This window comes from Aspergillus puulaauensis, chromosome 2 (genome assembly GCF_016861865.1).
Source record: "Aspergillus puulaauensis MK2 DNA, chromosome 2, nearly complete sequence".
Taxonomy (NCBI): domain Eukaryota; kingdom Fungi; phylum Ascomycota; class Eurotiomycetes; order Eurotiales; family Aspergillaceae; genus Aspergillus; species Aspergillus puulaauensis.
The window spans coordinates 3,140,059-3,165,561 of NC_054858.1; the positions used below are offsets into that span (position 1 = coordinate 3,140,059).

General features: G+C 52.5%; 12 protein-coding genes across 12 annotated transcripts; 4 read left to right on the forward strand and 8 right to left on the reverse strand.

Moving 5' to 3' along the window:
• Nucleotides 1-399: 399 nt before the first annotated feature.
• APUU_21276A (uncharacterized protein) lies at nucleotides 400-1,599 on the reverse strand (the record flags this gene model as incomplete). The annotated part of the gene is made up of 1 exon (XM_041700010.1): nucleotides 400-1,599. One exon carries the CDS (start codon nucleotides 1,597-1,599, stop codon nucleotides 400-402), a length of 1,200 nt encoding a protein of 399 aa, XP_041553038.1.
• Nucleotides 1,600-1,638: 39 nt separating this feature from the next.
• On the reverse strand, nucleotides 1,639-2,154 carry APUU_21277A (uncharacterized protein; the record flags this gene model as incomplete). Its single annotated transcript, XM_041700011.1, has 1 exon — nucleotides 1,639-2,154. One exon carries the CDS (start codon nucleotides 2,152-2,154, stop codon nucleotides 1,639-1,641), a length of 516 nt encoding a protein of 171 aa, XP_041553039.1.
• Nucleotides 2,155-4,310: 2,156 nt separating this feature from the next.
• On the reverse strand, nucleotides 4,311-4,636 carry APUU_21278A (uncharacterized protein; the record flags this gene model as incomplete). Its single annotated transcript, XM_041700012.1, has 2 exons — nucleotides 4,311-4,339; nucleotides 4,411-4,636. The coding sequence occupies 2 exons, from the start codon at nucleotides 4,634-4,636 to the stop codon at nucleotides 4,311-4,313; spliced, it is 255 nt and encodes an 84-aa protein (XP_041553040.1).
• A 972-nt stretch (nucleotides 4,637-5,608) lies between these two features.
• On the reverse strand, nucleotides 5,609-7,090 carry APUU_21279A (endo-1,4-beta-xylanase; the record flags this gene model as incomplete). The annotated part of the gene is made up of 9 exons (XM_041700013.1): nucleotides 5,609-5,701; nucleotides 5,752-5,817; nucleotides 5,878-5,966; nucleotides 6,169-6,257; nucleotides 6,302-6,447; nucleotides 6,499-6,620; nucleotides 6,668-6,716; nucleotides 6,766-6,806; nucleotides 6,856-7,090. 9 exons carry the CDS (start codon nucleotides 7,088-7,090, stop codon nucleotides 5,609-5,611), a joined length of 930 nt encoding a protein of 309 aa, XP_041553041.1.
• A 523-nt stretch (nucleotides 7,091-7,613) lies between these two features.
• Nucleotides 7,614-8,534, reverse strand: APUU_21280A (NmrA/HSCARG family protein; the record flags this gene model as incomplete). Its single annotated transcript, XM_041700014.1, has 1 exon — nucleotides 7,614-8,534. One exon carries the CDS (start codon nucleotides 8,532-8,534, stop codon nucleotides 7,614-7,616), a length of 921 nt encoding a protein of 306 aa, XP_041553042.1.
• Nucleotides 8,535-8,866: 332 nt separating this feature from the next.
• On the forward strand, nucleotides 8,867-10,084 carry APUU_21281S (Zn(II)2Cys6 transcription factor domain-containing protein; the record flags this gene model as incomplete). Its single annotated transcript, XM_041700015.1, has 2 exons — nucleotides 8,867-9,359; nucleotides 9,402-10,084. The coding sequence occupies 2 exons, from the start codon at nucleotides 8,867-8,869 to the stop codon at nucleotides 10,082-10,084; spliced, it is 1,176 nt and encodes a 391-aa protein (XP_041553043.1).
• A 2,605-nt stretch (nucleotides 10,085-12,689) lies between these two features.
• APUU_21282S (bZIP transcription factor JlbA/IDI-4) lies at nucleotides 12,690-13,325 on the forward strand (the record flags this gene model as incomplete). The annotated part of the gene is made up of 2 exons (XM_041700016.1): nucleotides 12,690-12,903; nucleotides 12,958-13,325. 2 exons carry the CDS (start codon nucleotides 12,690-12,692, stop codon nucleotides 13,323-13,325), a joined length of 582 nt encoding a protein of 193 aa, XP_041553044.1.
• A 541-nt stretch (nucleotides 13,326-13,866) lies between these two features.
• gpi10 (putative glycosylphosphatidylinositol-alpha 1,2 mannosyltransferase) lies at nucleotides 13,867-16,284 on the reverse strand (the record flags this gene model as incomplete). The annotated part of the gene is made up of 5 exons (XM_041700017.1): nucleotides 13,867-15,205; nucleotides 15,253-15,399; nucleotides 15,452-15,621; nucleotides 15,669-15,899; nucleotides 15,970-16,284. The coding sequence occupies 5 exons, from the start codon at nucleotides 16,282-16,284 to the stop codon at nucleotides 13,867-13,869; spliced, it is 2,202 nt and encodes a 733-aa protein (XP_041553045.1).
• A 339-nt stretch (nucleotides 16,285-16,623) lies between these two features.
• car2 (ornithine-oxo-acid transaminase) lies at nucleotides 16,624-18,043 on the forward strand (the record flags this gene model as incomplete). Its single annotated transcript, XM_041700019.1, has 2 exons — nucleotides 16,624-17,100; nucleotides 17,156-18,043. The coding sequence occupies 2 exons, from the start codon at nucleotides 16,624-16,626 to the stop codon at nucleotides 18,041-18,043; spliced, it is 1,365 nt and encodes a 454-aa protein (XP_041553046.1).
• A 596-nt stretch (nucleotides 18,044-18,639) lies between these two features.
• Nucleotides 18,640-20,124, forward strand: APUU_21285S (uncharacterized protein; the record flags this gene model as incomplete). The annotated part of the gene is made up of 5 exons (XM_041700020.1): nucleotides 18,640-18,813; nucleotides 18,858-19,049; nucleotides 19,107-19,626; nucleotides 19,704-19,846; nucleotides 19,903-20,124. 5 exons carry the CDS (start codon nucleotides 18,640-18,642, stop codon nucleotides 20,122-20,124), a joined length of 1,251 nt encoding a protein of 416 aa, XP_041553047.1.
• A 43-nt stretch (nucleotides 20,125-20,167) lies between these two features.
• On the reverse strand, nucleotides 20,168-22,367 carry APUU_21286A (glutamyl-tRNA(Gln) amidotransferase, subunit A; the record flags this gene model as incomplete). The annotated part of the gene is made up of 6 exons (XM_041700021.1): nucleotides 20,168-20,725; nucleotides 20,777-21,262; nucleotides 21,314-21,541; nucleotides 21,605-21,679; nucleotides 21,725-22,008; nucleotides 22,061-22,367. 6 exons carry the CDS (start codon nucleotides 22,365-22,367, stop codon nucleotides 20,168-20,170), a joined length of 1,938 nt encoding a protein of 645 aa, XP_041553048.1.
• A 653-nt stretch (nucleotides 22,368-23,020) lies between these two features.
• Nucleotides 23,021-25,114, reverse strand: APUU_21287A (flavin monoamine oxidase family protein; the record flags this gene model as incomplete). Its single annotated transcript, XM_041700022.1, has 1 exon — nucleotides 23,021-25,114. The coding sequence occupies one exon, from the start codon at nucleotides 25,112-25,114 to the stop codon at nucleotides 23,021-23,023; it is 2,094 nt and encodes a 697-aa protein (XP_041553049.1).
• Nucleotides 25,115-25,503: the final 389 nt, after the last annotated feature.

A 25,503-nucleotide genomic window follows, 5' to 3' on the forward strand; every position in this document is an offset into this window, starting at 1 on the left:
TGAATATAATCAGCAGAGGATTATCCTTTAGCGGGTGCTCCGTCTTTTAGTCTTTTAGCCCCCGGAGCTCCATCCACTGCCCAGACCGCCAGATCCGTCACCGCAAGATCAGCGGAGGAGACTCCCAATCGGGATATTTGAAGGATTCAATCTCACAGCTGCTCCGCTTCCAGGTTCTCTCTACGGCCTAGCCAATTGGACTTATCCCCGGGGTTGCACAAGGGGTGGCTGCGTGAGTCAAAGGGGACCTCAAGTCTCATTTCCAGAGCAATACGAATATAAATTGTGCATAATTAGGGCCTAATAAAAACTCTGAAACAGCCATCTGGCAACCGAGCGCCTGCTAGTCCAGTCTATCTTTTCCAACAGCTTTGGGGCCAACCGCCTTTCCCACAATAGTCACCCTTCCCTTCCCCCATTATCCCTGCTCGAGTCCTTCGGTTGGTCATAAACGAGGTCAGTGATTGCCCTGCGGAAATGGGCCCAGTTAGGTGGAGTTGGACCTTTGACGTCGAGCCGGGCAAGGTTGAAAGAATACTGGGCAGGCAGTTGGGTATGTCTCTCGAACACGGCCCACAGCTTCGCAAGTTCTTTGCCTTCTTCGTGAGGCAGTGAGCTCTGTTCACCATCGTAGAAGCTCCTGGCCTCCAAGCTGTCCAACCAGCGAATTTTTTTTCTTTGGAGATCTGCCATGGATATATCGAGGCCGTGGAAAAGCATCGAACCTGTCCCGTCTCCCCATGGATAAAGGTCGGCTAGCCAGATGAAGGTGTCCCTCAGAACCCTCATGCGGTACCTTTCGCGGTTCGATTCAAGGTATCCTCCTTCGTTGTGCGCAATTTCGAGAATCTTGTCACTTCCACTTTGCAATCGGATGGTTGAGTCGGTCACGTAGGTGGCCACGCTGAGCTCCAGAGGCGCAAACCCGTCAGCCTTGCGTGAGAAGTCACTGGCAAGTGCCTTTGACATATCAAGCCCCAGCACGATATCGCGAAGTTCTCTGTATCGATTCAACCCCAGAATATTCAGCACCTCCCACAACAGCCTGGCGTCGCCGCAATCCGTTTCCCTTCTGCCCTTGGACTTGGCGAGTCTGTGCAAAAAGACCGCCACCTCATGCGGTGCCTGGAATTGTCTGTCGCCCTTGTCTGTGACAACCTGGATCTCAACCAGCCTCGTTGGTGGCTGCTGGTCCTCCTCTTGATCCCCTTCCAACGAAACCCAATAGTACTCTGTACACAGATCGGTACCTTCTAGCTTCTCCCCTACATCTCCTCTTATGTTGAAGGCCTCTGCGATAATATTTCTGACCTGTGCCTTATACCGCGGCAGGTACACATAAATCCACACCTTGGCCAAGTCAATGATGTCCGCTTCGATTTCGTCCCTCTGCGTATACGGCTTGCCTCGGGCAAATTCGCGAGCCTTCAACTCTGCTGCCAATTTCGCTTTCTCGATGGCATTGGACTTGATCTCATGGATGATCCCAGCTTGACTGAGCTCCAGGCCGCATCTGTCTTCCACAATTTCAGCACTGCGCCTGGAAACGTATGGCACGAACGTTTCGGCCCACCACCGGGTGTTGTTGTCAAGGTCCATGGATATCGATTCTGGTGAACGGCAACGAAAAAAAAGGGGCTATTTCCTGCGAGACGAGATAACCTTTATTTGGTTTTCCTGGTCCTGATTCATGCTAAGTTGACGGGACGGTGGTCGAATATATACCCTGTTCTTCCTGGGCTGCGCCAACCACCCTCGCTGCCCGATCCAGCATTTCACGAGCAATAGCATCGCCTGAAAACGTTGATTGGATTCGGGAAACAGATTTCGACAAGGGTGAACGTGTCCGACTCTTCTTCTTCGTCCCATCTGCCCTAAATCGATGTTGCGGTCAGAAATCTCTGCACCCGAGATATCATGGATTGTGGGTGGGAAAGCAAGAGCATTGGCCGCGATGCGAACGGAAAATCGCGTCTGATCGAACCTGACTCGTGTAAGAGGCTGACTGCTGGTAGCGCATGCGAGTTGGCATTTCCATTGCATACATGAGTGGTGGGTTCGCGCGGGGCTGCCACACGATCGGTATTTGATATCAAGAACAGCCAATCGATCACGTCCACCTGTCCGTGGCATCATTTTAAATTCTTCTTGCATTTACTTGAAATTATTTCTTGCATTCGCGTGACAACCATCTGCAGCCGTGGAGACCCGACCCTCAGCGGCACGGATCGATGCGCTCTTATCTGAGGGCTGAACTGGCGAACCCTGCCTTAGCAGTACATACTCTGGGCTCGTGAGGCTAATCAGATTCTGTTGGACATTCCCTCTGGGTGATTTGTTGATTCCGAGGCCCACGTCTAGATGCCTGTTGCAGTCCAACATACCACCACCCATCACGAACTATGGTTCGCCCTGAACAGGGATTGCAGGTTAGGCAGAAGGTTCTAAGGCATCGCTATAGACCGCTCTTTGCATCTATATTCACTCGGAGCCTCTCAGTCTGGCGGTCACTTTCCCAACCCACCCTCCTTGGAATGATCCCTGCTCCTTGACTCGATCAGAGCCCTTGCTTCAAACTCTGTAGGTTGTCAGGAAAGTCGGAACGAACACGCTGGCAGCAATAGGTGAAGCAGTTCTAACCGCGCAAACTCGAAGACGACGCTCTACGGCCAAGAATACTGCGAGGACCCTTGAACCCTGGCTATCTCGTTGCTTTTTCCTACACCTCCGACGATATCCGCCTCCAAATGCCGCTGCGTATAGCCCTGCTAGCTTTTGGTCAAAGCGGATTGCATCACTTCATTCATATGTGATTATATACGGTGTAGAGCTGCGTGACTCGACAAGTTAGGGTTCGTCGTGACTAGTTGAAGCAGCGCTTGGGCTCACCGAGGAAGCACGATGTGAGTTGGGCGACACCACCAGCTACCTACCATTAATACCCATGGACTTTAAGGAATGGTTACAGAGTTGGAATTTTACGGGAAGTGATTGGATAAGCTTTTATCAGGTAGGGACTGCATTATCTGACCCAAAACAGGTATATGGCCGTGAGACGCATTCCAGTTGGCTGTCTAAATTTCTTCTGTCTCATTCTGGGCTTTATTACAGACCGTCGGTGTAGAATAACCAGGAACATCCATGGGTGAACCACTATTGCGACTACTGCTTTACTCGTTTACGCTGAGCCTTGGGGCGTTATCCAGCTACAATGTGAAGAAACGGAGTCGAAATGTGGAGTAATACCGCTCGCGCATGAAATTATCGATTGGTATGAAACTGTCCTTCTATATTGCCTGTATGCTAGCACACTACCTATAAGGTCCATATAATGCCTGCCCAGATATGGACACTATCAATCAAAAAAGTGGGTAGTTCGCTTCTTCCAAGTTTTACAACGTAATATTTCTTTAAAGAGACGATGAACGAGGGGGGTTTTATATGGATTTGTCCGTCGTTCTAGATGGTTTGTGCCAACAAGAGCATTTCAGTGATATATAATTTGTCTTCTCTTCTCAACCCCATTAATAAAACATACTTGTTCTGTTTAAGAAACTACCAGTCAAGGTAAATACCAAGGAGTTGAGCGATATTGGAGAGATAAGTTGATGCCTGCCTGTAATTTAGCAAGTGGAGCAGAGGTGGAGGAGAAAACTTGGCTTTTGACGATGTCGGTGATCCCGCCCATGAAACATATTACCCCGCTGTCTGACAGTTCATTTCGATCAGAATGGACAGGAATCACTCAGGGGTCTACGGTGTATTATTGCACGGCATTCATTGGAGCCCTAATAATAACCAGTGGGCGACAACATCCGGATCAAGTGGACCAACCACAACTGGGACTTGTCTGGACGCACAATGGTCCCTGTCCTGTTCCTTTCTGTCTGCCTGTCCCTGAATGAAAGGAATGTTAATGAGATGTAACCCGGGGCAGTGAAAATAATACACAAAATTGGGAATCGGTGCTGGAAATTCGGTGGATTTCTGCGCCCCACGAAAGCATGTGAATCTGCGCAGGCAAGACGAAGCGGCGTCCTCCGATTGGACTGAGTCTTACGGTCGCTACAACTGAGTTTAAGAGTTTGAGATTTTGAGTGAGATTTTGAGTGAGATTTTGAGAATTGAGAAATGAGAAGTGGTGGTGTGCTGGAAGACTGAAATGGTATACTAAGTCGCTCACTAAACATCGTCGCAATCGTAATACATCGAAAAAAAAAAAAAAAAAAAGAAAGGATCCAGTCCATCCTCAAACGCCAAACCACCGAGTGTATGCCTTGTACTCCGAATAATCAATGCAGCAATGCAGTCTAGTAGTGGGAGGAGTCGTCCGCGGTCACTACAGCAGCTGTTAGCCATATCCAACAAATCCAATTCAGCAATCCAATTCAGAATCCAGGTTCTACGTACTTGCAGACTCGACGTCCCGCGGCATGGGAGTCTGCGACTCGCGATAATTGAAGCCCATATTCTTCAATCGGATCGATCGCATATACACTTCTTGTTCGCGCGAGAATCCTCGGAAGGCGTTGTGCTCTGCGGGGCTGTACTGCCGGAAGAGGGCGGCGGCGACTGTCACGGCGAAGAGGCAGGCGACGATGACGATGACGATGACGGCCGAGTTGCTGAGGGCCATTTTATGGAGTTTGGTAAGTCGTGGTGGGCGTATTTGTTATGGTGGTGGTGGCCGCTGGCAGCGGTGCCCTAAGGCATAATTCGGGGGCAGTGATGGATGGGATCGCAACGAATGCAATCGCAACGAATGCAAGTCAGAACGAGAGTATACAATATACACAGGGTAACGAGTGCGACAGCAGAGAAGCAGAGAGGAGAAGCAGAGAGGAGAAGCAGAGAGGAGAAAAACAGTAAGAGAGTGCCGGGTCAGCCGGACTTAAAGGCGCTGGCAGTTAAGGTTGGATGGATGCGCTGGCCCAGACTTCAGACTTCGAATTCCCTGCATGCTGGAATTGAATTTGGGTCTTCCAATCATCCACGCGGCCTTTTTTTGGCTGCCAGTCAATGAAGGCGCTTCTTCCAGGGCTCGTGGCTCCGCGGTGGGGAGATTCGGCGGCCCTCTGCGATCTGTCCACGCCCAGCACTGGCTGCACTGCAGCGAGTGTGCGAGTCCGCCGATCGTGTTATGCAATCGGCGGATTCAGCGTCATCTCTGTTGGTTTTCTCTGCTGCTGCGTTCGGGCTCTGCGATTACGTCGGTGATCTGCCACCCCGAGTGGGCCAGGAGCTGCGTCATCAGCGTCTACTCTCGCTCACATTCTCGAGGCCAACTGCTACAGGCGTTCAGCACCGTTCAAGCTCGGACAGCACCGTTCACCATCCGTGTTTCACCTTTGGCTTCACATGAGGCTGTGCACCGGTAGTTCCGGCTCGAGATCCATCGGCCCAGACGGTCCAGATGCTGACCGCAGCAGCAGTCAAGAACGCCTTCTCCTCGGCACGAATTAGTGTTGGAACGGGGTATTCTGATTGGCTGGTCTATCGGATGTTTCAGATATTAGGCAGAACAATAGACACTCAAGTCTTGCACAATTATGCCTCACTAGAGTCACTACAGTATGTACACTACGGATAGCAACAACCCCGACATCCCCTACGCCAGGGCATCGATGATCGCGTTGTAGGCGTCCTTGGCCTGGTAGCTGCCGTCAAACAGCAAGGGGGTGAGCTCCGACCGCCACGAGTCCTGTCGCGTGTTAACTCTATCGCCATTCCTGGTGGTGGTACACTGCTCACCTTGTCCGACACGCCCCAGACGGTGATGCCCACGCATTTCTCCTCGTCCAAGCAGGCATTCAGCAACTACTCTATTAGCCTCCAGCATATTTATGAAAAGTAAGCCCCCGGAAAGTAAGCACTCACGTTCAGGTAGTCGGCTGATGCAGCGCCTGCGATGTCCAGCTCGGTGATGGCAACTTCAGACACCCCGGTGCCAGCGAGAGAGGCCAGAGCTGTATATGAAGTCAGTATCAACAGGTAAACGGATCGGGGGTACTTATGCTGGTGCTTCAGAGCTCGACCAGTGGCTCGCACTGGACTCGTCAATAACTAATGCATCTCCCGTTGTAGTAGCGGACCTACCTATAATGACCCTGGGAGCCTGGAATAATCAGCATCCATCCATACGAATGTCTCAATAGCTCAATAACTCACCAATTCCATCAATCGGAACTCCAGCCGCCAGCCACTTCGACACATTGCTGACCACCGCCTGCGTCTTGGCATAGCTGGCCGAGTCCAGGCTGCACACTTAGCATGTATCCGGGCAGATATCGCAGAGACTCACTTGTAATCATTGATATACAGCTTCGCATCTGGGTCTGCGGCACGCGCAGCCTCGAACGCAATCTTGACAAAGTCCTCACCAAGGACGTTGTAGAAGACGCTGTCGCGGAAAGTACCGTCTTCGTTGAAGATTTCGTTGACGACGTCCTACTACGTTAGTCTATGCCATCCCACTACGGGAAGAAACAGAGAATATACCCAGTGGAAGATCTTGCCCTTGTACCGACCCACTACCTCGCTGATGTGGTTCTCGATGACTTGCTGCAGTTGAGTTTTGTCGCTGATGGAGGATACCCACGACGGGAGCTGCGAGTGCCAGACTATCACAGTTAACGACACTGTACAGTATATCAAAGTATGAACTTACCAAGAGTGTGTCCGCGAATCAACTTGTTATTCTCAGTCGCATAGTCGACCTATCTTTATCAGCCGCAACAACCACTGCATCTACGAAACAGAACATACCAAGAAGTCCGCACCGCTCCAGCTAAAACTACCCTGGCTGGCTACAACCAGTCAGAAAGTATTCCCTAATTCCCAAGGCGAACGACTCACGCTCAATAGAATCCCACTTCATGCTATTCTCCGGCGTCAGCGCCCCAAACTGCGCGTTGAGAACGGCCTCGTTCTGGCTGTTCTGCAGCAGGGCCTGGTCAGAGCAAGTGCCGAAGTAGGATTTACCTGCCGCGACAAAGGCATCGTTCAGGCTTGTCGACTGGCGAGGTAGGACGGCCGACGAGGCGATGGTGGCGAAGAGTGCGCCTCCAGCTAGGGATTTGAGGTAGACCATGATGAGAGAAGTTAGACAATGACAATGATCTCTAGAAAAAATACTCGGTAAATGGATATGTAAAGAGCGAGAGCGTTATTTGATTCCAGAAATCAGGCCAGCAGCTGTATATATACAACTCGTGGGCGGGGGAAGCACCGACACGCCGGGCGTTTTAGGCTAATTGGGCATTTCCGCTTTGGGCGCGGACTGAAGCTATGTCGACGATTCAGGGCCGATCGGCACTGAGTATTTCCTTAGAGGTCTTGGTGCAATATAAGAGTATTGGCATTGGCTGTTTCGGCCAAGGTGGTGCAGTCCTCGATTTCGTCAGACACGGAGTAGAACAATTCCAAGAGAATTCCTCACCAGGTGCAGATTTAGGCTTTATCATATTATTTTGCGATTCTACGGATAGATCAGTCCAGACTCGATTGTTTATTTATTTTCCTGATCAATGAGGAAGATTCAGGCTGTTGTCGCAAAGTATGTGGCACGCCCAGGCGTCTGGGATTGATGAAGCCCTAATTAACAACAGCAACAACTAAATAGAAAACGTCTCCTTAACAAGGTCCTTCTCCCTCTCCAGGAATCCAGCAAATGTCCCAAGTGGAATCTCCCAAGCCCGTACCTCTGCCATGTCCACAAACTCCGACATATCGCGCGCCACCAACTGCCCAGCAAGGAACGGGTTTGTGGTAGTCTGCGCATCAATCTCCTCCTGCGTCATGTATTCCACCTTTAACTCACGGCCTGTCGCTTGTGACAGGATCTTCAAAATCTCCTCCAACCCAAGAATCTCCGACGCAATCCCGATTTCCTTCGCATGGAACCGCTCCGGATCCAGAAACGCAGCAGCCCCAAACCGTCCAATATCATTCGTATCAACCGTCGGAATTACAGTCTCTGGCGTAAATGCCGTAGTAATGACACCCCTTTCCACTAACCCAGGATACATAGGGTAAACAAACGGCGCAAGGTAGTTAGTCATGAAATTCCCGGGCCTCAGAATCGTATAATGCTTGAACCCAGCAGTACGGACAGCGTCCTCGATATCCCGTTTACCCAGGAGCAGCTTTGCAACAAACCCAAGCCTCTTAGGGTCCCAGTACTTCCGTTTCTCGAGATCCTGGATGAGTCCGCTAGAGTAGATTGCGTGCTGCACGCCGACTTCTTTCGCAATAGCAAGGATTCGGTTCGCTTGCGACAGTTCCTGGGTTGAGTCGGTGAGACTGGGCATCAGGTTGAGGAAGAGGCCTGTGCAGCCGGCCATAGCGGTGCGGAGGGATGAGGCATTGTCGAAGGAGCCGGGGAAGATGGATACCCCTGCGGCTTTGAGGGCGAGGGCGCGGGGTGAGGTAGGGTCGCGGGCGATGGCGTGGGCTTTTATGTTGTTGGATAGCAGGTGGGGGATTAGGGCGCCGCCTTGGGTGCCTGTTGCGCCGCAGACGAAGATGGTAGACATTCTGGTGTAGTAGTTATGAGTTGTCGTTATAGTGGTTTGAGTTGTAGTTGTAGATTATATAGTGGTTATTGATGGGTGAGATGGAATTTATATAGCACCAGGTATTGTATGGAGAGCCACCAGATGGCCCAGTGGACTTCCACTGCTCTACGCGGTGGAATTCCACATCACAATAATACCTGTTATCCTATAATATACTCTTTATCCAGCTACATCTGTATCTGTTCTCCAGTTATAAATTACCTAGCGGGCGGAACTCCGCAGCCCCACTTGCTTGACAACTTCAGCTCTGTCCAGATACCAGTAAGCACATCCAGACACGAACAAACACAATGAGCTCTCTAGAACGTGATAACCCTCCACCCCGTCGCAAATCGTGCGAGGCATGTAGAGCAGCCAAGCGCCGCTGCGATCTGGCCCTGCCGACCTGTTTCCGATGCTCGCAGCGGGGCCTCGCCTGCGCCTATCCGGGCCTGCCACCCGACCAGATTCCCGGGCTGCTGGGGCTGCTGAACGAACCTGAGAGGCCGAAGCAGTTTATCTTTGATGCTCCGGTGTTTGATCTGCCTGCGGTGGACGCGGTTCAACCCTCGCCGCTACAATACCAGCCCCAGGGCACTGCTGCGGTTGTCTATCTCAACGACCAGCAAGAAATGACGCATGTCCGGACGAGCAATCCCGTTCTTTGGTCTGCTTTGATGTCCTCGCGCTTTGAATACCCCGTGGATACGCTCAAGGATGTACCGCGGATGATGGTCATGGAGAACCAGACCCCCTGGTCTCATCCGGAGTTATACAGCGACGGAATGCCAAAAGTCATGCAGGGTACGTCTCTTACCCTATTCTATGCCCTTCTAACAGTTACAGATGCCTACGCCTGCTGTGCTCTCTATATCACGAAGAACCGCATCAACGGCCCCATGATAACCTCGCACATCCACTCTCGACACCAAGAACTGGCCCTCTCCCCGTTACCCACAACACCAACAGAGCTACTCGCACATTCCCACGCCCTCATCCTCTACCAGATCATGCACCTCTTCGACGCAGACCTTAACGCTGCCGGCACCGCCGCCTCCACCTCCATCCTCTCCATGTCTGCCCTCGAATCCACCACCTCCCTCCTCTTCAACAGCACCCACTTCCCACACACCCAGCAACCACCCTTAACCCTCCCCCCAACGACAATGAACTTCTGGAAACTCTGGATCCTCGAAGAATCCGCCCGCCGCACCATAATCGTCGCCCTCTTCCTCATCCAAGTCCTACGCATCTTCCGCGGCGACACCGACATCCGCTGCGACGGCAAACTCGGCGTGCTGCACTCGTGGTATTTCTCTGCGCATCTATGGACCGCATGCACGGCTTATGACTTTGCCGCTGCATGGACTGAGAAGGGGCATTTCATCGTGCATAATGCGAACTTTGATCAGGTGTTGGAGGAGGCGCAGCCGGAGGACGTGGATGATCTAGGGAAGATGTTGCTTGTTACGAGTCGGGGAGTTGATGTTATCCGGGATTGGTTTTTTAGGAGGGGGGCTATTTTGTAGTCTATATATGATAGTATGGTTATTGGGATGAATTTGATCCTCCATATTTTTTAATGTTTTACATCTAGAACCGAGTGTAGATATGCAAACCCTGATCTTGACCATGGTATCACCTTCCGTTCTGGAGAGGTATCGGACTACTGTTTAAGGAAGGTGCAATTGAGGTTTGTTTAGAAGAGGAAGGAGCAATATGGGGTCGTAGTTGCCGTCCTAGTTGGTAGCGTTACCCTATATTCACCGTGGGACCCGACTGGATTTGTCACTAGTTATCTGATGCAGATGGTAGCACCGGCGTTGCTCTTTGGATGGAAGTTCTTCAAGAGGACTAGATATCAAGCCTCAGGATGTTGATCTTGTTTGGGAGAGGCCGTTGGTGGATGCTTATGAGAGTTCCTGCACTGATCCTCCGTCCACATTTTGGGGAGAGATGGGGCAGCTTGTAGGGTTGCGGAAGAGGCGTCCACGATCTGCTGCATAGGCTGAGTCTGGTGGAAACGTAATAGCAGGATAGCAACTGAATCGGTAAATTGTTGATGCACTTGATTCTCATAGCCTCAATGAATACTTCGTACTACTTCGTTTAGGATATGCAACCCAGACTGCTAATCTAGACGAGTATACGATTCCTGAAAGCAGAAAAGAAACATACACCCCGCTCTACTCCGTAAGTACTCCGTAGATCCGATGCACCTGTGGAGAACGCAGACCCACAGATCTCGACCTCTCGCTCGTATCTTCCTAAAAGAACAGCAACGAAGTGGCCAATGCATAAGGAATGGCCTTGAGACAGAAACGGTCAGATAAGGCATTGAAAAGGTACAGAAAGGCGTCGCATACCGAGCAGTAATATATTTTAATATTTATTTTGTTCGCTACTACAGAGTCAACAAGCTCATTTTGAATTACTGCGAGCTATCACACATTAACAACATGAACGCGGTAGCTGGGGTATCTCGTAAGCATTGTGATAGTCCGATCTGCTGGAGACAAGTATCTTCGAATACCTAATCCTCGAAAACAAGTAACTGATCGTCATATTGTGTTGGACTCTTTCGCCATAGGCATTGACATGGCAATCTAGTGCGCTTTCTAGAGTTAGAGAGACTCATTCTTGCCATTCGCGTGAAGGTTTACGTGGCTGTATTCGTTATCATCCAGGTATAGCCCAGAGCAGTTGAGAACGTCTTTCATTTGCTAACCCGCTGTTGGTGGATAGCAGTAGTTGAGTGAAATATACAGTGAAAAGCAAAAGAAGAAGCCAGAAGGAAATCACGCACTAGGCCGTGGTAATACTTAAGCAAGAAGTGTTGCCCAATGCCCAAGATACCACCTCATATTATTATGGTGGGTAGCATTAATCTCCGCAGTCAATATCGATATCTGCAGCTCGACCAAAAGGCTCATACGGCGCGACAGTGCTGTCTGTGGATCAAGCGGGGACTGGCTCTTGGCGTGAGATTAAAGTGAACAATTGAAGTACCTGATTGGCCAGTGCAGAATGAGTGAGTATGAGTCATTCTCGCTCATCCTCTCTCATTCTGCTGATCTCCGCATCGAGACTAGTGAATTTATGTGTTTACCGTATCTTACACATCTACTGATTATTGGGAGTCTCTGTTGACACTGACACAAGTGACAGCTGGCTATCTCGGTATATTGGCATTTCTTTCTTGTATTGCGGGGGAGGCAGGCTCATCCACGGTCATGTCGACTCATGATGGCCAACGATGATGGCTTCTGGTGGTATATAGGCATTTCCCGTTGTAGTAGAGTAGAAGCATGCACTGCACCCTAGACAAGATCCTTGGAATAGGAGAATACCAGCTGTCCATATGCATTGGATATCAGGTAACAGTAGCTACCATGGTACGTCAACTTTCATTCTTATCTGTTCGAGGATGAAGAAACAGCCCGTTGCCGACTTTGCGCACTGTGGCGCTTAGAGATGAAGAAATAGGAAGACATCTCTAAGATCCGTTTGGGCCGACATCATCTGACTCACTCAGCCAATAATGTCCCATTTATGACTCTTTTGTTTGTTTATCATGACTGACTGAGTGCACATGGTGCCGTAGTATATTTCGAACCGCGGCATAAGGCTGTAATACAGGGGTAACCCTCAATACAGGCACAGCCCCGCCGGCCGCGCTAGGCCTGACCGGGACCCCTCAGCCCTTCCAGGCTCTCAGGCTTCAAAAAGGCCCTCCGATCTCCCTCCACGCCCTCTCTTTTCTCCTTCATCCCATCATCGCAAAGGCATCAATCGCCTCCTCTTTTCCTTTTTTAAACCGCCCGCGCCACCGGGTCGCCGTAAGACCCGGCTTATATTATCTCGCAATGGCTGCCGCCGGAGTTTCCGCAGCATCAACCGTCCGACTGGCGAGACCACTCTTCCTGGTTGGTAGACGAGCATCACCAGTCTAACCAGTACCTCGACATCTCCCCCGATTCCTTCTTTAGCGACGCCGATTTTCTTCTTACTTCTGCTTCTTCGTCATCATCTTCCTCCACGCCTGCTCTCTTCCCCGATCTTTCGGCGGTCTTTCCCCCCGTTGATACGCACGCACCACAGCTCTTCTATGAGCCGCCGATCCCCCACCCGTCGATGTTCCCTGGGGACCCCGTTTCGTCATCAACCTTCGATCAATTCCAGGATCTATCGACGACGACGGGCTACCCGACAAGCAATATAACAACGGCGGACGACATCGACTGGACGGCCCTGGGCTGCTTGCCCGGTTCTGGAAACGGACTGAGCGAGCCTCCTGCCAATAGTCTCGAGAGTCAGAGTCAGGGTTTCTCTAGCGTTGACTCTCCTGGTATGCTCAGCAAACCCTTCAAGGATCCCGAGCATGAATTAATTAATGAACCAGAACTCCCGTTCGATCACAACCAACCCACAATAACCACCACAGCGCCTTCCACCACCCATACCGCAACCTCAACACCAACGACACACTCAACCCACTCAAGCCAAATGCCCTCGGCAACCTCGACCCTCCCCACTCCATCCCCCGCCTCCCGCGAGTCCTCACCAAAGGAGAACCCCTCACGCATCTCAAAGCGCCAGCTCAACACCATGGCCGCAAGACGCTACCGCCAGCGCCGCCTCGACCGGATGACCCAGCTCGAGGAAGAGCTGGAGGCCATCAAGCGCGAACGTGACGAGTTGAAGATGCGTGTTTCCAAACTTGAGGGGGAGACCGAGGCACTCAGGAGTATGGCCAAGGAGAAGAGTTAGCAGGGTTTGTTGTTTGTTAGTTATGATATGGTAATGGAATATGTTGCGGTGACCCGTGAAGTATATTCGTGCGAATGTAGCTTCTACCAGCGTAATATGTTGACGTTGCACCCTTGGGCATGATTGACGGAGTCATGGATCAAGTCGTTCCCGGTGCAGTAAAGGAAAGAGCCATCTTTTCCGAAGGGTTCGCTCTTTCTTTGTAGCATTTACAAGAATGTGGCCTAGGTAGGAAGGCGCGATGGAGCTCCCCCAAATCAAGAAGGCACGATTCAAACTCCAAATAGGAAGGAGCGATGGAGTCCCCGCCAGTCGCGCTTTCCTTGAATTAAGAGAGTATGGAGGAAACAATCAGGAAGGAGCGATGTGCCTTCAGTTCTACACAAATCAAGAAGGTGCTGTAATTCTGACCAATGGGTGGTTCAATTGATTCAGTATACAATTTGGCAAATATCTCGAAATGCAGTACAATATGCAATAGGTATATACACGAACAACTCGCCAAAACAAGCTATAGCAGAGAAGATCCAATGTCAATTATTTAGAACCAAAAGTCCTTCAGCAGGCCCCGCTTCTTCTTTTCCCCGCGGAACGGATTCCAATTCGGCAGCGTAGGTACCTCGTACCCAAAAACTGTCGGCCGTTTCCGCCGATCCCAAGGCCATGTCCATGACGACGTCTTTCTTGAGAAGGGGGAGGACCATTGCTTCCATGGAGCCCATGTCTTTGATGATGGGGCAACGTCGCTTCGGAAACTCTGGATGAGCCGGTCGAATTGAAGCTCGCGGGCCTCCAGTACGCGCTTTTGCTTCTCGGCCCGCCAGGCTTGTTGCTCGGTGTGGTCGAGACACCAGACTACGACATCGCCGCGACGGCGCCAATCGTCGTGCCAGGCGGTATTGTGTGTGCGCCAGCACTCGCCGTACGAGGAGCTTCGGAGGGAGCTCTTCAGGGTTGGTTCGAGCTGCGCGAAGAAAATGAGATAATCTGGCCATTCGTGGGGTGGGAAGAGCTGGGTGGGTGGTCGTTGGGAGTTCGGAGGAGTCAAGTAAGAGGGTCGTCGTGGGATTTGTCGGAAACCGCCGACCATATTGTCGCGGAGGAACTGGTTGGGGTTTTCATAAAACTGGTCTGCTTCGTCGAGGTAAACCGCCTTTTCATCTTCTGTTAGGTTAACAGGGGGTTCACAGGACAGGGCCCAGGCATGAATGGTGGGCTCTACTAGGTGTGAGCGCCAGGGTGTGCTATGACAAGGCATGAGGAAGCCTGCAGTGATTCCACCATAGCTTAATGCGCTTCCAGAACCGGGCACTGAGGCTGAATTCGCGATTCCATGTGCCTGGTGTTGTTCTCTGAGGTACGATAGGACTGATATAACCCCAGTCGCATGGAAGAGAGTTGTATACGCTGCAATAACGACGTTCACCAAGAGCAGAAAAATGAGAGTGAGACGTCGTGGAGTATACTCGCGGTCCGTGGTTTGCAATGCGGGGAGAAAGAAATCCACCAACGGCGAGGCGCTAAGAATGTGGAGCGCCGGCAGTAGGGGGTATATAAATCGAACTTCTTTGTGAGTGATGATAGAAAGAATAGCAGGCATCTCCAAGGAGACAGATGCAAGCAGGACCAGAATCGAAGCTTTGTCCTTTGCGATTGACGGCGGGTTCTTCAGGGTCCGATACAAGCCGACGACCGTGAACGGCAGCGCGGTGGTGAGGAGAAGAGGGTATCCCTGCGAGGCGTAGTAACTCCAGTCATTCTTTCCGTAGAATACTGCGAGAGACTGGGCAACATTGAAGTATAGGAATCTCAGTGGTGGAAACGTCCAGAAACCATAGAAGAACCGATCAGCGACGGTGGACAAGGCTAGAACGGATGGCCTAGAGTTGTTAGATATGAAATATGAATTGCTCGGGATGACGCTTACCCGCAGAGAAGAGCCTCTCGGGCAAGGACCAGCCGCTGCGTCCAGGTACTTCGGAGCAAGGCATCAACAGCCAAGCTTATCCAGATAATAACATTCGTCGGGCGCAGGATGCAGGCAAACGCGGCTAGAAGGAGGCATTGGCGTAATCTGCTCCAGTCAGCGACGGTCCGTCAATCATATGAAGACATGGAAGATGTACTTGGAGATGCTAATGCCCCGAGTGTCTTTGTTTGTCGCGGATCCTAAATCTTTGGCCCATTGCCACGGCCACTGGTACAGAGCGACAATTGTGATCGTAGTCTCAAGGCAGTTGGACAGAGTCCTGGTAGAACAGAACCACTGCCACGGACTGACGACGGTCAACGCAAGCTACAGCTGATCAGCTCCGGCCACGATAAGCTTTGCGGGGAAAATACCGTGGCCCAAGATTCATAGCTCCCACGCCCATAAATATACCGAGCTAGCTTCCAAGTGTAGAAATCGCCGACGGCGGCAATAACGGCCTGGGTTATACCGGGGGCGGCGATGAGGAGGTCAGCGCGGAATGCGGGGAAGAGACCGAGAGTTCGCGCAACGTGGTCGGCGGTGGAATACACGGCGGCGAAGATGAGCGGATGGAGTGAGGATCTCAGCTGGTGTTCCCATTCCTGTGAATGGCCGGTCAGCACCAGAAGCCGTGAATATGCGACGTCAGTGTTTTGGTGGGGCAGCACTGACCCAAGTTATCCAGGGGCCTTGGTCCCCGCCAAACGCGATCTTCCACGCGGGCTCCAGCGACTGGAAGAACTCATCGGGCTGGAAAAATGTACGGACAGTCAGGGCGTTGACGAGACGGAAGGCGATAAGGAGGAGGAGGATGTTCGAGGACGGCGACGACGGGGATGGCAACGAGGACGAGGACGCGTCGTGACTGGGGGATGGCGGCCTCAGGCGCGTAGGGGGAGGCGGGGAGGAGGGAGGCGGCGTCAGAACACCGACAGAGGAAGACGACGATGAAGTCGCACGGGGGTTGGATCGACGAGTGGAGGACATGGCTGGTTACCCCGGATTTGACGATGCGAAAGGGACAGGAAGAGCCGACAGCAAGCGAGAAGGGTTAGCAATGGACCGGCAGTGAGTGGCAGCGAGTGGCAGCAGCGGAGGCAGCGGTGGAGGCCCACAGCGTCATCGACGGGTCGACCTGCGCTTAGCGGCCAGCGGGCGCGTATACCTGCACTTAGCGGTATGAAGCTGCTCTCTGTCCCTTATAAGACACACAATTGTTTCGCAGTCCCTCCTTTTCTGTCTTCACTCTTCATCTCTCTCCCCATCTCTGTCTCCATCTGTCCTATTTCCACATTTCCCTCTTTGTCTCCCTCTCTCGTTCCCACCATGGCGTCCAACGGTACCAACGGCACTGCATCGGCATACCACGCCTCGTCCACCACCGAGGCTATCCAGGCCGAGAAGGACTTTGCTGCTCACAACTACCACCCGCTCCCCGTCGTCTTCGCCCGTGCCCAGGGGACCTCCGTCTGGGACCCCGAGGGCCGCCACTACCTTGACTTCCTCTCCGCATACTCCGCAGTCAACCAGGGCCATTGCCACCCCAAGCTGATCGCTGCGCTCGTCGACCAGGCCTCGCGTCTGACGCTCAGCTCGCGCGCGTTCTATAACGATGTCTTCCCCAAGTTCGCCGAGATGGTCACCAAATACTTCGGGTTCGACATGGTTCTCCCCATGAACACCGGTGCGGAGGCGGTCGAGACCGGCCTCAAGATCGCCCGCAAGTGGGGTTACAAGGTCAAGGGCATCCCCGAGAACGAGGCGGTGATCCTCAGTGCGGAGAACAACTTCCACGGCCGAACGGTATAGAAATGCTCCCAATGTCAATTGTTAACATGTCGCGACTAACTTCTTCCAGATGGCTGCCATTTCGCTGTCCTCCGACGCCGAGTCGCGCGAGAACTACGGGCCGTACGTCCCAAACATTGGCTGCACAATTCCCGGCACCGACAAGCCCATTGTGTACAATGATAAGGATGCTCTGCGCGAAGCCTTTGAGAAGGTCGGATCGACTCTCGCTGCCTTCCTCGTCGAGCCCATCCAGGGTGAGGCCGGAATTGTTGTTCCGGATGACGATTACCTGCAGTTGGCCAGAGAACTGTGCGACAAGCACAACGTCCTGCTGATCTGCGACGAGATCCAAACCGGTATCGCGCGGACCGGCAAGCTTCTCTGCCACGAGTGGAGCGGCATTAAGCCCGACATGGTCCTGCTGGGCAAGGCCATCTCCGGCGGCATGTACCCTGTCTCCTGCGTGCTGGGCAGCAAGGATGTTATGCTCACTGTTGAGCCTGGCACTCACGGGTCAACCTACGGGGGCAACCCTCTCGCCTGTGCTGTCGCGATCCGCGCCTTGGAAATCGTCAAGGAGGAGAACATGGTCGAGCGGGCTGAGAAGCTCGGCCAGGTCTTCCGCAGCGGACTGGAGGCCATCCAGAGCCCCATCATCGAGACTGTCCGAGGAAAGGGACTGCTCAATGCCATCGTCATTGACGAGTCCAAGACCAACGGACACTCCGCGTGGGATCTCTGCATGCTGATGAAGGAGAAGGGTCTCCTGGCCAAACCCACCCACCAAAACATCATCCGCCTGGCGCCCCCTCTAGTCATCACCGAGGATGAAATCGCCAAGTCGCTCGAAATCATCCAGGCGGCCGTCACTGAACTGCCCAGCCTCACAGGTGCATCGGAAGACCAGGTCATCCCTCCCCCGGAGAAGAAGGTCAAGATCGCCGTTGAGAACTAGACGCGGTGGCCCATGGCCGTAACGCTGGGCAGTAGACGGAGAAGAGACCCCGCGCCCGTAAAACCGCATCAGGCAGGCCTCTTGCCAGCCGTCGGTAAGGCACCCCGACCGAGGACAGTGGAGAGACGGCTGGGCAGCCAGCGATTCCTCTCCCGATATCTCGACGTTCTCCAGCCAGTCTCGAGAGGCGTTGACCATGCATCATATCATATTGCTAGCCACAAAAAGTTGTTATTGTTGGTTGAGGCATGAATTACGATAAAATAGCGTTAAATGTGAATTCTTGAATTTCTTTGTATGCGATTTAAATGTTTGTAGGAGTGTCTGATTTATACCAGGACCCTGTGCTACCCCGCGTGCAGGAAAATCCCTTAAATACCGCATACAAATAAGCAATAGCTGTATCTAATATAATACAACTTTAGAATGCTGTTTGAAAGTTCGGTGATCGAAAATAGCCAGCCTGCATTTTCCCGACTAGACCGGAGTATTTGTCGGACTAATATATAAAGCTGACATGCACCGCTGCCCAACACAACCAACTTATAAACAAGACCATAATATCATAATATACTGCAATAGTTTACTCTGTTAAAATGACAACTCCATTCCCAATCGACAACCTCCCCTACGGTGTCATTTCGACCGCCGACAATCCAACCCCGCGCTGTGCGACAGCCCTGGACGACACCGCCATCGACCTCCGTGCGATAGAGAAGGATGGCCACTTCAAGTCCGTTGCTGGATTTGAAACAGATATATTCTCACAGGTAACTCGGCGGGCCAATAACAACAAAGCAACTAACCTGTATAGCCAACGCTCAACGCCTTCGCTGCCCTCCCCAAGTCCTCCCACAGCCAGGTTAGGGATCTCCTAACAACTCTGCTCTCCAATGCAGACACTCGCCCCAAATATGCGATTCCACTGGAGAAAGTCACAAACCATTTCCCGATGGATACGAAGAACTTCTCCGACTTTTACTGCTCGCTCGAGCATACCCAAAACGTACCCCACCTTACCCTGTGTTTATCATCAACGACAAACAGCTAAGGAACATCCCAGTGCAGCAAAATAATGAACATATCCATGCCGTCAAACTGGTTCATAATCCCCAGCGTCTACAACGGCCGCACATCCAGCCTGCGTATCTCCGGCACGCCCATCCGCCGCCCAAACGGCGTATTCCCACCCTCAAGTCCCAGTGTTGGCAACAATAAACCCACCTTCCAACCCTCCACCCGCTTCGACTTCGAGCTCGAAATCGGCCTCTTCCTCTCGCGCCCGCTCTCCCCCGGCTCTATCCTCGACATCGCCGACGCCCCGCAGTATATCTTCGGCATGGTGATCCTGAATGACTGGTCCGCGCGGGATATCCAGGGGTTTGAGATGGTCCCGCTAGGTCCGTTCCATGGGAAGGGCGCGGGGACGACGATTTCGCCGTGGATTGTGACGGCGGAGGCGTTGGGTGCGTGTGCAGCTGCTGGTGTCAAAGTGCAGGATCCGGCGCCGTTGAGGCATTTGGCTTGGAGGGGGAGGAGAGACGAGGAGACGTGGGATGTGGAGTTGACGGCTAGGGTTGTTAGTATGTTGCCTTCCTTCGCCTCGCCTTGACCTTGACCTACTTTACTCTGTGAAGGGTGGATACTGACGCTGTGAAAGGGAATGGCAAGTCGTATCTCGTTACGGAGACGAACTTGAAGGAGCTCTACTGGACGCCGTATCAGCAGCTGGTGCATCTTGCGAGTGCCGGAGAGGGACTGAGTACGGGGGATATCTTTGGGACTGGGACTGTGACGAGTGAGGTTTGTTGACTACGTTATATCTATTTCACGTGGTCATGACATTCTAACGATGCCAGCGTATCAATTCCAACGGAGAGAATATGGGTATAGCGTGTCTGCTGGAACGTCACTTGCCGGAGAACAAATTGGCTAGTTTGACGGAAGGACAGATTGGGTTTCTTGAGGACGGGGATGAGGTTGTTATGGAGGGCTGGTGCGTGAATCGCCATACTGGACGGAGATTTGGCTTTGGGGAGTGTAGTGGTGTCGTTCTTCCCGCTTTGAATGTTGATACTTAGTCTATATGAGAGATATCTAGGACCAAGGACATAGTTTACACTATCAACGATACATCGTCGCTCCCGTTTTAACAGGCTTCAAGATACCAGCGTCCTGCAGTTCCTGAACCAGATTCACCAGCATAAGATCACACCCACGAGCAGCAACAAAGCTCATCGTCACCGGCATATACTCAGTCTTCAACGAAACGGTCGAATTATACGGAACCTCCCCGACAGGAACCACAAGATCCGGTGCACCAGCCATAGTTGCAATACGACTATCCTTGAAGCCCATCGGTGGATCAGTTGGCGCATCAGTATACACATTCCGGTACTGCGTCTTGCCCGTGGAGTACGGGTAGATGTATATCCCCTCTGAACAAGTCTCGTTATGGGCGAGCCCGTACCCGTCTGTTTCCCACCAGTCCTTGAAGATGGTTTTATTCTTTACGGCTTCATTGTAGGCAGTGTCGCCGCCGTTGTCCTGGCCCCATTGCCAGCGGACGAGAGGGCCGGGGTTTATAAATGGTCGACGGCCGTCCTTTTTTTCAGCGTAGTCGGCGAAGAATGGTTGGGCGAGGTGCTTATATTGGTAGACGGACGTAAGGACGGCATAGGTCTAGTACGTTTAGTCTTTAATTAAAGAACCGGCTTGATGGCAAGTACTCACCGTATTCAACAAATCCGACACATTCCCCGGCGCACCCTCCGGATATGTCTCCTCCCATCTGGACTGCGTATCAACAAACTCCCTGTGCACGTCTAGGAACTTCTCAATCCTCCCAAAAACACCCTCAAGAAGCCCTCCAGCCTCCGTAGCCACACCCGGAAACGAATCCCGCGAATAGAACAACCGTCTCGGATACACCCTATAGTCAGTTAACAAATCCCGATACCAGGCATGCATAACAGCCGACCAAGTACGTGCATCCCGCGCAAACACTCCAACCGAGTCGAGCGGTCCACTGAGCGGTAAAATACCGTCAGTCTCAAGGACTCCCTTTGAAGGCCGGTTCGCATAGAGACCCGTGAATCCAGCAGGACTGCGCATGGACCCGCTTGTGTCGCTGCCAACGGCAATATCAAGCCAGTCATACGAGGATATACCGACCGCAGGACCAGACGAGGAGCCGCCTGGTGCTTGATATCCATCTCCCTGACACTATCTTAGCATACACGTAGACTTCAAGCTAGGATAAGGACATACCCTCGGGTTAAAAGGGCAGTGAAAATCAACCCAATCCGCCGTTGGATTATCGCCGTTCGCGAACTGCACTGTGCCCATTTTCCCGACGAACACGGCGCCTGCATCTATGAGGCGTTGCACTGCAGAGCCGGTTTTGTTTTGCGGGGGGTAGAAGTCGTAGAATGCGCGGTTGCCGCCGCTTGTGCGGAGGCCTTTGACGTGGAAGATGTCTTTTATGCCGAGGCGGAGCTGGAATATGTTAGACGGTAGTCCTTGTGGACACGATTGAGAGATATTGAGGATGAGACTTACTCCAGAGAGTGGCTTGTCTGGTGTGGGTGTATAGTATAGCCGAGATGGTACCGCGACGCTCTTGGTCATGGCTCCCTGTTTCAGGTAAGAGGATGAACTGGTGTTCGAGGGGAGTATTACCTGGGTTGCTGCTGGCAATGGCTTGAATCCACCGTTACCATCACTGATCGCTGCCTCTGTAAATGCGAGCTGATGGTCGGGATATAGACGGTAGGCTTGATAGAGCGAGCCCGTCTTAGTAGACATGAAATACGGCCCTTGAGGGATATCAACGCTAAGATCAGCTTTGACAACCGATCCCTGTGGATTGTAGTTCGATGAAGCCATCACAAGCTTGGTGTTCTGAGTCTTGAACGAACTGGAAATATGCCCCTGGCCGTGTCCGGTATAAGCCACAAACAGAGCTGCGTTGTCAGTATATTCACATAACGTATATGATGACAATGGGAACAATACCTTCCAGAAATCCCCGTTGAAAAACATCATCCTTGCGCGAGAAGTTCCCAATTATCCCATCCAAGTCATCGTTGGTGAAACCAGCCACTGTCGACCGGATCACCGTGATAGGGAGGAGCTCAGTGTCCTCTGTCGACCTGGAAGATGGCACCGGAGAGAGTCTCGATACAGGAACCCCTCCCACATAATAGTTGATGCCATCGACAACAGCCAGCTTGCCATTATCTATAATCGTAGCCTGAGAGAGCGCAACCAAATTGACAGCCAGCAACACCAAGATGCGGTTTAAAAAGCAATTGACCCTCATACTGTCTGTGTCGAGCAGCAGTGCTACACTCCGTACTCCAGCACAGCCCTACGATCTGATAAATAAATCTGACAACATCCCAGGGCTGGCCGGAAGACCCACGACTGCGTGGGCAGACTGAGAACCCTGCGCAGCTCAACGCTCCACACGCGACCCTATAAGGCTTGGGCCGACGAAAACATGTCGGCAAGTGCGCGATTGCGAACTTGACCCCCACGCTGTCATCAGTTGTCGATCAATTGGCTGACGATGCTTTGTTCGGAGGTGTTGTTGTAAGTGCTGTAGTTTGATATCAGGCCTTCTGCTACCAAGTTATACCCGACAAGCTATTTTAACCCAACAGATGTGATTTGTATGATAGATTTCCTGCATGTCGAATGCCATAATGCACGAGTCTGCCCTGCGATCGACAGTGGGAACTGGCGTGTGCAGAGTAGGCAGCGCCGATCAATGAGGACCGTGGTGCTTGGATAGAGGGCCGGGACGATCATGAGAGCATTTTTAAGTAATGATTATTATATTCGTTAGGCAAAGATAAAGATAAGTCAAATTGCAGGGTGGGATGAGAACCGCCGTCTATAATGTGTGTAGTATATTCTAATATTACTCCCCATTCTATACACTGTCAACTTCAGCTTCAATTCCAGTAGCATTCACAGCTTAATCCACCTCCCCATCCACTTCTCGTTCAACTCCTTCGCCTCATCCACCAGCCCAAGCTCAAGCAGGAGCTGCACAGCCCCCCGAACAGCAGACTGCAACGACGAGCTCACCCACGCATGCGTCGGCGCCGTATGCTCTCCAATGAAAATCGTATTATGCTCCGTATTATGATAAGCAGGGATATACAGCTTATGCTGCTCCACATCCGGCCGACACCACGCCGTCGCCGTATGCTCGTCCTGCAACCAGCAAAGGCGCTCATAGTCGCCCGTGTACAGCTCCCTTGCCTGCTCCCCGTGCAGAGACACAATCGAGTCGAGAACCGTCTGGACGTGCTCCTCGTCCGAGAAACTGACGAAGCGGTCGCTCCAGTCTCCGCCGCGGTAGTGCATGATCAAGCCCGGTCGAGACTCGTTGAGCCCATAGACGGGGTAGTAGAGGGCGCCGACGGGGTCGCTGGGGGGTTTGGAGTAGCCACCAAAGATGGGCCGGGGCCCCTTCTCCCAGAACCGTTCGCTGAAGAGGAGGGCGACCTTGCATGCAGACTTGAAGCGTACACCGGCTTCGCTGATTGCGCGGTCGAGTACGGAGGAGAATTTGGGCAGGTCCATGAAGCGGGTCATGGTGAATGGGACGGCCATGATGGTGTAGTCGTAGTCCTTGGACTCGTAGGTGCGGTTCTTGACGCTGGGATACCATGACAGACGAGTGCGGGTGGTGTTGTTAGGGCCTGGTACGGTGTCCAGCTTGCGGATCTGGCGGTTGAGGGTGAGCCTGTCCCTGACGTGGGGGAGGAAGGCGTCGGAGAGACGGTTGAAGCCTCCGTCGATGCACAGCCAGTTTGTCTCTCCTAGGGCTTCCTTCGTGCCGTCGAGTCCCAGGTTGGAGTTGTGGTGGAGTTCGTCCCAGAAGACATCGTAGTCGGAGGCTGTCCAGATCTCGTCGGTGACGTTCTCGCTGGCTTTGAAGACGTGGCGCATCATGGCCTGCTCGCTCCAGTCGTCGAGGCCTTCGTCCATGGCTGTTTTGTGGGCTCGCCAGATGTCCTTTTGGAGAGTCTTGAGGGTCGTCTCGTTCTTGAGGATAAGGTCCATCTGGTGCTCGGTGTTGTGATACTCAGCGGTATCTATATCAGAAGCCTCGCTCAGGCTTGAGTCTGCCTCGACCTCAGCACGAGTGGGAATGCGCCCGTCGGGGTGTCGACGGGTATCCTGCGCAATGAGTTCATTGGGATGGTGCTGGACCCAGGGAATAAAGTCAACCTTCCACTTGGTGTCGTTCTTGTTCATGTCGTTGAGGGTGTGGGCCAGCTGAAAAGTCATCTCATGGTCGGTGTATTTGAGCGTCTCGTTGTCATCCTTGTAGGTAACAGAGTATGGAAGTCTCATGGGGCCCATCTCAGCCCATTCATCTGTCCCGGCCATATATCGCGTCCGGAAGCGGCCTCCAACACGCTCACTGGCTTCGATGATTTCCCAATTATGGACACCGACACTGTCCAGCATCAACCCTGTTGCTAGACCCGAAACACCTGCACCAACGATGGCAATTTTGGCGTCCTTGGGCGAGTGTCTGGATGCAACGCCGCCTGTAGAATCGGTCTTCTTTTTTATAGCAGCGACTCCGTCGAACCAGGCTCCCAGCGCGTCAAAGTCTTTCAGCAGGGGATTGTCCAGATCGGCAACGGATCGCTTCTTCGCCTTCCGAGTGAGATGGACGGGCTCACTCTTGCCCAGGATGCGAGCCGGCGCGTGCGGCTGGGCCCCGTATACGTAGATACAGTTGTTTGCCTGAGCATCGTCGGGAACAGCCCAAGCAAGTCGCTGGGGAGGCTGTCCGCGGACATTGAAATGGCCGATAGTGTGCTGGGTGGAGGTTGAGTTAGGGCTCGAACAGGAAGCATACACGGCCCGGATGGCACTCGGCGGGCTGTCAAGCCAGTTCAGGTGGACATTTGCCAATTCACCAGGATGGACTGATTTAGAAGTCGACACTTCAACTGTGCCCTGGTCCTGCGATCTGCTAAGCACTGAATTTATCTGGCCCAGCAGTAGCGCTGCGCTGACAATGGCCTTGAACCCCATGGCTAACTTGTTTTGCTGCACTTTTTACACGACGAGGATGATCCTACTTTATAGCTCTGGGCGCCGATCTACAGGGTCGCAATTTCTGCCGCGGTCCTCGCTGTCATGATCTGGGGACCCTGCTGGCTGCAGAAGGTCGTGCGTGATCGTCCATATTCGCTGTAAACGACCGGAACTCAGTCTTTTGCATGTAACGGTGCGTCAACTGTTGTCAACCGTTGTGCATTTGATTTACAGATTGTATATAAACACTGAAACCATCACCATATAATAATCATATATAACAGAGGAGGCACACTATCACTCATGATTTGAACACCCCCACAGGTTTCCACGCGGTGCCCATTTCCCCTTCCGGCAGTGATGCTCACAGAAGGCTCGGGACTTGA